The sequence below is a fragment of the Solanum tuberosum genome, unplaced genomic scaffold, assembly GCF_000226075.1.
Source record: "Solanum tuberosum cultivar DM 1-3 516 R44 unplaced genomic scaffold, SolTub_3.0 scf00006, whole genome shotgun sequence".
In the NCBI taxonomy this organism is placed as follows: Eukaryota; Viridiplantae; Streptophyta; class Magnoliopsida; order Solanales; family Solanaceae; genus Solanum; species Solanum tuberosum.
In genome coordinates, this window is record NW_006238932.1 from 798,828 (window position 1) to 809,274 (window position 10,447).

Sequence of the window (10,447 nt, forward strand, 5' to 3'; positions counted from 1 at the left end):
AAAAAAAAAAAAAAAAAACCCCCCCCCCCCCCCCCCACACACACACACACCCCGGTCTTAAATTTAGCAGTTGAGAAAAGCTGTAAAGAAGAGACTGATTCGCAGTGATAAATCTCTATTTGTTGTGTATATTTCTGTACAAGAGATGGTGTATTTATACAGGCTAAAACTCGGAAGGCAATCCATAATCTAACAAACTCTCTAACTGACTGAATAAATAAAATGCAGAAAGAAAAATATATACAAGTTACAAATAATATTCTGCCCTCAGTACAATGTTCTAGAATAGAATAGTATCCCTAACAGGTGTCTTGTAGTTCAAATCAAGTGAATCCACTTTTTCCAATATGTGCTTGAGACTCTGTTGGAGGTGGAGATTTTCCGGCAGCAACGGTCAAGATGTTTTCTTCCATACCAAACATACCCTAAGTCTACTTTATAGCATTTACTTAATCATTCTTGGATCTGAAGCTAAGAACACTCAAACATCACTGGATCCCGTGAAAACGAACATATCGGAGATCCACTGCTCCATACGACTTTCTTTGCTTACTTTTTTTCTTGTTGAGAAACCGTCAGATACATATGACTTTCTTTGCTTAGTTTATTATATTTATCTCATTTCTTACTTACATACACGAACACATTTGACTACTAATAATCGAGCTATTAAATCATGACGCATGTCCTTGACCTCATACAAATTCAACTATGCCAATTTCCTGGCAAATAGACAATTATATTTGAACACTAGCAAGAAATCATCCTATAAATGTTTCTATCAATATCCTAGATGAGAAATTTAGCTACTCATAATTTTACTCTAAAACGCAATACTAAAATTCATAAACAACAAGAAATAATGGGAGAAATAGGAAACTCGTTTCTTAATATCGTTAGCCCTTGCTTCTGGTGTGATTCTTGCCCTCCAAAATAGTGTCCCCTCAAAAGACGTTTCTTGGGGTTTATATATGGCCTAGGGTGTGTAAGAGGTCGCTCATGCCAATAAAAACTTGGCTCATGCAAATCAAAACTATGGTATCAAAAATTGAGATGCTCATCAAGGGACTTCACAGTGTGAGGAGGGTTGATGAGCTCCTCCTCAACAAAATTTCAGGTTTGGTTGCGATGGGCACCCCTTGATTCAGTGCTTTGAAATTGGCCAACTTCCCTGGCTCGTTGTCACGACCCAAAGTATACCCCGGGCGTAACATGGCGTATATAACCCCAAAAGGCCCTACACAAGTCACTTAGCATACATCATACAAGATAATAGAAATAAAGATTTCAAGAAAAAAGTCTTAATTCATTTAAAGAGTTTGACAAAAGTGGAAGTCTAACATAAGTCTCAATAAGCTATCTATTACATCAAGGAAGTGATTGGGACGTAACTCATACATCAATACAAGTCTGAAAATTGAAATAACGAAAGCAATAAAAGTGTCTCAGTCCTCGGAACATGAGGACTCACCAATCCTTGAGTGCCAAAGATCAACTAGCCACGAGTGTGAGAGGTAGGAGCGTCTGGCTTACATTAGTGAAACAATGTAGGCACAAGTATGCATTAGTACATGGAACGTACTAAGTATGATAGCAATGCATAAAAGTTATGAAATCATGCTAAAAGGGATTTTACATGACATGCAATGACCAAGCTAAATCAGAAGATAAGAAGGGTTAGAAAACATAAATCATGATCATGGTCAATGCAAGCTAAAGATCTTTAAATCACTATGAAGATACTTTAAAAGTAACCTTAGTTCATATTATGGGAAGTTTACCATGTAACCGACATAGACCATGTGAGCTATAACATGGAATCCAGTGTCTACCCCATATCGAGAAGGGGTGTCCTTACTTGCCAAGGTAAGAACCATAAATCTGAGCCAAAGTGGATCCACTAGCTAATGTCTATCTAAGACAATCATCCTATGGTGGCACATAGTTATGGGATGAGGAGATTGCTACTAGAGACCCGACCTCTACTAATGGGAAAGCCTCCATCTCAATATCCTTTCGGTGCTAAGCAAAAACCCTACGGAATAGTCATCAATCTTATTCATTTCATCATGCATGGAAGGACACAATTTAGCAACTAATCCAAGCTAAAGTTCATTTAGAAGAGCTCCTTAATCTTGATTCAACTTAGGTGAGAAAACCTTTCAACCTTATGAATCATTTTGTGAGAAACCCTTTCAGAACAACAACATTGATGTTTTACTCTCAAAATATCCTAAAATCATTTATATTAATTTCATAAAAGAACAAGCATATCTTCATAAATTCATCTTTCATAGTTCATAATCTTCATCATATGATCATAGTCTAAAAATCATGGATCATGCATGGGTTCATATGAATTCAACTTAAAATCATGTAATTACTTCAATTCATGCATAAAAAGATAGAAAACAATTAATTGAATCATGATTGATAAGAACCCATGAAGATTGGATAAAATCCTAACTTTCATTTAGAATCTAACTTTAAAATTAGAGAATTTAGGAACCCTATGGAGGAAAGGACTCCATAGGTGAATACTAACATACCTTAGTAATCAATGCCCACAATCTATGGTGGATTGGAGTTCTTCAAGCCAAACCCTAGCTTTCTCCTTCCTTAGCTTTTGAGAGGAAATTTAGGGGTGATCTTGGAGGGAATTTAGGAGAATGGCTAGTTTTTAGGCTTAAAGGACTTATATAGGGCTTAGGATAAGGATCAAAACAACCTAGTTTAGACATTAATCACTTAGAGAAAAGACCTAAAAGCCCTATAAAATAACTGCCAACCCCTTCTTACCGTTTGGACCTACGGTCCGTAGGACTTTCTACGGACCGTACTGGTCAACCCTAGAAAAGTTCAGAAACTTATAAAATTGGACCAACTTTGACGAGTCTGGTCTACGGCTCGTAGAACCTTCTACAGTCTGTAGACCCCAACTGTTGAACTCAACTTGACCCTCAAAATTTCACCAAGTCTGGGACCCACCTACGAGACCTATCTACGACTCGTACAAAGGTTGACGGGCCGTCCTGGTCAACCGTCGAATGTCGAATGAGGTACTGAAACCTTATTTTTCCCAAAACTCTACCGTAGGTCTACGATTCCCTATCCACGGCCCGTAGGACTTCCTACGGTCCATAGGTTGGACTCGTAAAATCAATCTCAGACAAATTTTCTGCATTATCCTTTTCCTTTCGACTTTCCAACTTCCGAGGTGTTACACTAATCTTCCGAAGCCGTGACATGAGCAGGTGGGGTGTCCTCAACCTTCTTCAGTTCTTAGTTTTCTTGACTCGACTTGCACTAAATCATCCCTTCCTGCCCGCTTTCATCCAAAGCTCTTCCTACACATATAATACGTAATGGGCTCAAAATCCCCCACCAAAAATGTAATCTGCACAAGTATGTACAAGATATGAGGTAATAATCAATGTAATATAAACTTTGAGCCAAATATCAATATATAAACAACTTTGGTCCAATTGTTATTTTGGGTAGTAGCTTAGAATGGGGCTAAACGACTTTGGTGCATTTGCTATTTTGGGTAATTACTTATATCTGGGGCTAAAATGTGTTCTTTATGTTTCCTAATAGCCAGACCTTGTAAGAATCCCAATACCATTTCAAGTTAAAGCTGAAACAACGAAATATGTATTGATAATGGGCCCTTAGTTGCTTTTTTTTACATTGGAAGTGCTAAACATTTTTCTGAAAATGTAACACTTTTCGACGACCCTACTGTCAAAAAATCAAAATATTTTTCAACACATCAAGCTTTCTACGGCCTGTTTGTCGAAAAGGTAAAATAATTTATCAGATATTTTAATTTTTTGACGGATCACCATCGAAATAAAAAATAAATAAATTATAGTATACCAACAACAAGGTCAACGAAAATCTTTTGGTACAGTAGGTCATTGGAAAGTGTTAAATCGTCAGGTTTTTATACACAGAGGTTATTGAGAAATGCCATTGAAAAGTATCAACGAAATCTTACTCTCATTGAAGATTCATTTCTACAAGCTGGTTTCTATCTCTGTATTTTTGATGACTTCCTCTGTCAGAACTCTAGCAGTGTGCTTTTTGAGTTTAACAAGGGAGTAAAATGCCTTAAGTTAATGATATAAGATTATTCTATTGGATGTGGCAAGTAGGCACTGTGATTTTTATATGTAGTATAATTGCTTGCTGGAAGTTCTCATTGCTTAGTGTTGCTAAAAAATATTATCTTGTTTAAAACGAGGGGGTGATTTTCAATTTTCCAAGGGATTATTGAAGCAATGAGCTTCGGAAAGTGTGCTTGAAAGAATGACTAGCAAAGTGATTCAATAGAGAACAGGTCGATTCATTGAATCTTTTCGCTTTTGAAAACATATATGTTTTGTTTCCCATTTGACCATTATAGAAGCCATACTGTTTCGGTTTGTCGGGAGGTGTGCTGGAAATGAGAAAAAAAAATGTCAAAACCCTTTATACTTTTTGAAATGCACTAAGTTGATGGTTGTGCTTTGCAGGTGTCCCTAGGATCTTCACTGATAAAGAAAATGCTGAGATATCCTCCCTTGAATTGCTGTTTTCTGATGAAGAGGATTCTGCTTTGTTGGAGTATATTAAGACTTCTAGAATCAATATCAACATTAGACAAGTATTCTAGACTGAGTTCTCTTTTGAAAGTTTTGTAGAGATGTAATAGGAAGTAACATTACATTGCATAAACATGAGAAAATGTTTTCCTCTGTACCAATTAACACCCAAAATTTTGCAAAGAATTCTCTCATATTTGTGGATATGCTGCCTGCTTTGTTGAGATTTAAAACCTACCCCGACAGCCACACTCGTCATTTGCATTTTCAGTTTACTTGTTACCCATTGGATCTCTGATTGTAACATGAAAGGTCGTGTAGCATGTGAGGGTAGAAAATGTAGTTCCTGAAAAAGAGATTCAAATTTGTGGATAAAGCTTGCTCATATGGTTTAGTTTAATAGTGTAGAGAGTTCAATCTTAAAACATATAATAAGATAATTATAACAATCATACTGATGGTTTGTCCAAATTCTCATCTTAGATTGTGAACAAAAACTTTGATGATTTAACCCTCTGTGGATAAGCTAAAACTCTAAACACTAAATCATGAAGTAAACTAAAACTCTGTACATTAAATCATCATCTTCTATAGAAGTACAAATATATGATGTATTAAAATTGAATAAACAATTATTTATACCTAACACATGGTTAATAGTATACATCCCCTGGGGTGAGTTGTATTATAATAGCCAAAAATGTGTAGAGAAGTGATGAGGCGAATTGCAGACACCATATATAATTGGAATTGGAATCAGCTGTCGGAAGGCGACAGCTGTTGTGTAGTAACTCGGAGCGTCCCACCTAATTCAGTGGGAAGAAGGGGGATTAAGGAATGTAATACATCGGTTATTAGGGGACGATAGCTTGGCTCTGGCTGAACACATAACACAGCAACTGCAGCAACCTACACATTACCACCCTTCAGTCTCAATTTCAGAGCTCTGAAAATAACAAGTTTTCAGCTAATATTGAACCCTAAATGAAATCCAACATTATGTATGATAAACCTGATACAAATGCTTTAAATCCATTGTATTTTGTATGACAGGATCCACAATGTTTGGAAGCTTTGATCTATCTGTCAGCTGAGGCATGGCCTACAATTCCATAAATACTTTTAGACAAGTTCAATTTTCAAAACATAAATTAAAATAGATCTCAAACCATTACTTACCCATGTGACTATAGACTGGCATTCAGTTGGTGCCTCTTTTTCTACAGGCCTTCTTCCCAATAACAGCTCCAAAAGTACAACTCCAAAAGCATAAACATCACTTTTATCACTTAATTTTCCTGTAAAACAAAGAAAGAAATTCCCAACTCTTTCACATTGATTTGAGAGACAGAAGAAAATGAAAATCAAAGTGGCACTATTTTAAAAGGATCTCAATTGGTTAAAGTAGTTATAATTATACCTTCTTGTTTTTGACAAAGAGAGAAGTATCGAAAACACCTCTACACTTGGCGGGAATTATTAGTTTCATCCTCGAACTATTGACAGCCTTAAAAAGACCTCTTTACTTGACTAACTGAACTTAAATACAACTCGATCTTGCAACATGAGTGAAATACACCCCTAAATTCTTGCCAAGCTTACGATATTTTCAACACTCTCTCAACTTTTTATTAAGAGGTTCATGCTCCTACACGAGTTTGAGACACTTGCTATGTCATGTGGCAAATCAAGGGGGATCAGGGGTGGGGTGTATTTTAAGTTTAGTTAGTCAAGTAGAAGGCTGTTTTTAAGGCTGTCAATAGTTTGAGGACGAAACTAATAATTTGCATGAAGTTCAGAGTGTTTTCAATACTTGTCTCTTTACCACTCTTTCAACCTTTTGTTGAAAAGCGATTGTAATTTCTATAGAAAAAGGAAATAATAGGATTTGTAGAGTAAGTAAAAGGTGAGAGAGAGTTGATAATACATACCATCTAACATGTATTCAGGGGCTACATAACCTAAAGTTCCAGAAAGCTTGATATTGTTTTTGTTTTGAGCCCCACCCAACACAGCAAGACCAAAATCTGACAGCTAAAATTAAACACAACACACCATTAATAGAGAGAAAACTAGTACTAGTATAATTTTTATATAAAGTTTTACCTTTGCATTGAAGTTGGAATCTAAAAGAATATTAGATGATTTCAGATCTCTATGGATCACTGGGGGATGGCACTGCTCATGTAAATATTCTATTCCTCTGCTCAAACAGTTATGTTAATATCATCAAATGTCAATCATTCAAATTACTCCTAATAAACTAACTAGTCTACCTTGCTGCATCAAGGGCAATTTTTATTCTGCGGTGCCACGTTAATACTGATCCACGGGAAGGCCCTATCAAATCAAGAAAATGAAAACTAGTAGAGTAATTAATTTTCATGAGTTAATTCAAATTTATTAATTACCATGTAATTGAGTTTCTAGTGATCCATTGTGCATGAGTTCATACACAAGCAATCTTGTTTCACTGTGGATGCAATATCCCAACAATGAAATAATATTGAGATGTTGCATTTGACTCAACAACTCTACCTCAGTCTGCAAACAACAATTACTTAATATTTTTGTGAGAAAGGAAGAGTAACAAGTTATAAATTGTTTGATAATGATGGTAGCTACCTCGAATTCTTTAATGGAATTTTGGGTTAGTTTCTTGACAGCTACATACAAATTGTCTTCCAATTTAGCTTTGTATACACGTCCAAAACCCCCTTCACCTAAAATCTCAGTTTCTTGAAATTTGTTGGTGGCTGATTCAAGTATGTTGTAGTCCATTAAAGAAACCAATGTTTTCCTGGACTTGGAAAAATTGAATTTACACATCCCCTTCACAACATCTTCAGAATCAAAAATCATCATTAATTTAAACATAGGAGTATTATATAATTATAATTGTGTGAAGAACTGTATGTATGTAGTAGGTACCTGAAGTGTGAAATCTTTTTGTGTGATAAATCCAGAATAAAATGATTAGTCCCAATGCAGTAGAAGCTACAATGAGTGCTATCAACAGCCTTCTATTTTGATCCATAGCGTGGGTGTGTGCTTCTTCTCACTTCTCAATTCCCACTCCAACCTCTGAATAAATAAATAAATAAATATATAAGTCAAAAGTATAAAATTGAGGGATAAAATGGGTTGATTAAACAAGGGTGGGTCCATAATTTATGTTTTGCATCAACCAGAACAAACAGATAATTGGGTCCACCAGAAACAAGATAAAATTTATTTTATTCTTTCTTCTTCACTCCACTATATAAAATTTGAACAAGGAAAGACCATTATCTTTTTGAAAAGATAACTGTTTCAGTCTTGGTCTGGAGCCCAACAAAAAATAATACTTGCTCCTTATTTGCTCCATATTAATTACTTGATCATTTATTATAGAATTAATTAGTATTTTTTTCTCATTTTATCCGTATAACAATTAATATACAAATTTTAAAGATATAAGAATTTCTTTTTTCAAAAACTAATTAATATGAATTAAGGGTAAAATAGTAAAGTTGATCTGATAAGAAGGGTTGCACATCCGCAAATGAGTCTCTAGTGGGTTTTGAACCCACATACTCTGAAAAGAAGGCACTCGTTGGGCAATCAACCATCTACCTATTTATTATGGTGGGTTCGTAAACAAAAATTATATATTTTTTGTATTTGATAGTTTAATATGAATATAAAATTTATATACAAGTCCGCTATCCGCTCGCGATAGACAATTTATGATGTTTGTTAGGATTTAAACAAGGAAATTGAATTTATTTTGCTTTGTGTCTGATGGCCTAATGGTGTGCGTAGAAAATTGGGACCACAAGGCCAAAAGATAAAAATCTCATCTTTGAGATATGAAAATATCACAAAAGTTTCTCTCATATGATGATGATAAAAAGGAGTTCATATTTTAAAAGTTCATTGAACTATAAGAATTTATCTAGTAAAGTCATTAAATTTTATTTTATATCAATAAAATCACTTAACTTAAGATATTTATCTACAAAAATCATCCAACTATATTTATTATTAAAATCAATTTAATATAACAAAATAAATAATTTTTTAGGCCATATAAACATGAACCCCATAAATAAATAATTTTTTAAAAAGCCATTTTATCCTATTTACCAATGATTCAGTTCTCTGTTTCCAGTTACAAATGAAAAAAATTAAATTTTGGGTGTAAAATTCATATTCATAAGAGATCCACTATCACATTGCAACCAGCTAGCAACATAAATGTAATGAAATTCTATAAATCACATCAAGGAATTGAAAATAAAAACTACACGTTATTACTCATTAATTGTTTTGGGTTATACACTATATTACTCATTTGTTTATATTATAATTAAATTAATATGTTTGTATATGGAGACTGGAGTATCTAATCAAAGTAATCAATAGATGATTACTTAAGCCAAAAAAAAAAACGTTTATGAACAGTGGCACAAAATGTAGAAAATGAATATTGAAGCAACGTGGATATGATGCAGGCTTATGTGTTGCGAGTTGAAAATATAAAATTTCAATTTGTGAAATTCATATTTACATGGCATATAAAATAATTTTATTTTTTATGTCAAATTTATTTTGATAATAAATTAGAAAAAAAAACATAATGTGTTTTTGATCATTTATTACGTCTTGTTAAATTTATTTAATGATAAATGTTGTTGAGTGATTTTTGAAGATAAAAGTTTTAAGTTGAGTGATTTTATTGATATAAAATGAAGTTCAATGACTTTACTTGATAAATTCTCATAGTTCAATGACTTTTTAAGATATTAACTTTGATAAAAAGACAAAGCAAAAAATCATCTTTTATATACTTCATAATAGCCTACTTTTTCTATTTATAATTCTGTTTTCTTTTCTTTAACGTGGGTATATTTATTCTGATTTTACATACACAACTGATCATGACTCTAAAAGAAAAATGACATCCTTATCACTCACTCTATCATATTAAAAATGTCATATCCTTATCACTCACTCTATATATTTATAAAAGGGTTTTGAACTTTAACTTGTCAAATGTTATCATATTAAAGGGATGGAAAAAGTGAACAAGCAAGCATCCAATAAAGCACAAAAAGTAGTGTACCTATGCTATAGCATATGTTTAGTTTGTCTCCACAAAACTAAGCAATATAATGCAACACTTATAAATTATGCTTTTCGAAAAGCAAACAATTAGGTGACTCTCACTTACCTACAAATTAAACGCTTAGGGCATTTTTGAGTTTATCAAGTAATGATTTTGTGATAGTGTGTATGTACATGAAAGTGAGAGATAAAATTAGTTATTTAGGCAAGGATTAGAAGGGGAATATGTGGATTCATAAATCATAAACATAATGAAAGAGAAATTAACCGATGGAGTAAAATGAAATCAACCAATTTGTACGAAATTATAATCAAAATTATATATACCATGCATATGAGTTTAGAGATCATGTATGAAAACATAGTAATCAATCAAAATGATGCATGGATGTGGTGCCACAATAAGTAGTGATGAGTTAGTTGTTTAAATTACAACAGCTTCTTAAACCCATTAATTACAAGTAGAAAGCATAGAGAGAGATATTTTAAGTTTTGAGAATGGAGAGGTAATGGTAGTATCCTTTTGTTTGACAAATTAAATTAAAACAAAAGGAGAAGAAGAAGAGAGATACCTGAAATTACAACATGGTTACTGAAACCCTTCTTTAGTTCCAACTATAAACAAAGACAAACACAAAATAACTTATTTCCCCAAATTGATAACTTTTATCCTTAAAATTTCTTGCACCATCCAAATCATTTTTATATATATATATATATATATATATATATATATATATATATCCCACACT

At 33.4% G+C, this 10,447-nt stretch overlaps 2 protein-coding genes across 4 annotated transcripts in view; one reads left to right on the forward strand and one right to left on the reverse strand.

Annotated features, from left to right (window-relative positions):
• The window catches only part of LOC102589591 (alpha-ketoglutarate-dependent dioxygenase alkB), an 8,548-nt gene extending 3,756 nt beyond the window's left edge, over positions 1-4,792 (forward strand). Inside the window, exon 7 of the mRNA XM_006338805.2 lies at positions 4,518-4,792. Within this exon, the coding sequence (XP_006338867.1) occupies positions 4,518-4,657 (140 nt within the window). The 3' untranslated portion in view covers positions 4,658-4,792. The remainder of the gene's footprint in view (positions 1-4,517) is intronic.
• Positions 4,793-4,829: 37 nt separating this feature from the next.
• LOC102590145 (probable receptor-like protein kinase At1g80640) overlaps positions 4,830-10,447 on the reverse strand; it is a 14,420-nt gene continuing 8,802 nt past the window's right edge. Inside the window, exons 1-11 of one of the 3 annotated variants that reach the window (XR_366586.2) lie at positions 10,268-10,338; positions 7,518-7,670; positions 7,212-7,429; positions 6,998-7,130; positions 6,863-6,926; positions 6,693-6,789; positions 6,518-6,620; positions 5,766-5,884; positions 5,599-5,688; positions 5,229-5,495; positions 4,830-4,932 (exon numbers count right to left, since the gene is read on the reverse strand). Coding sequence is in view for 2 of the 3 variants with exons in the window: in XM_015308637.1 (XP_015164123.1) it covers positions 5,343-5,495; positions 5,599-5,688; positions 5,766-5,884; positions 6,518-6,620; positions 6,693-6,789; positions 6,863-6,926; positions 6,998-7,130; positions 7,212-7,429; positions 7,518-7,623 (1,083 nt within the window). In the remaining variant the exon portion in view is untranslated. Of the gene's footprint in view, positions 4,933-5,135; positions 5,496-5,598; positions 5,689-5,765; positions 5,885-6,517; positions 6,621-6,692; positions 6,790-6,862; positions 6,927-6,997; positions 7,131-7,211; positions 7,430-7,517; positions 7,671-10,267; positions 10,339-10,447 lie in introns of those variants that run through there. The other 2 variants (XM_015308637.1, XM_006338807.2) reach the window with 2 other exon arrangements.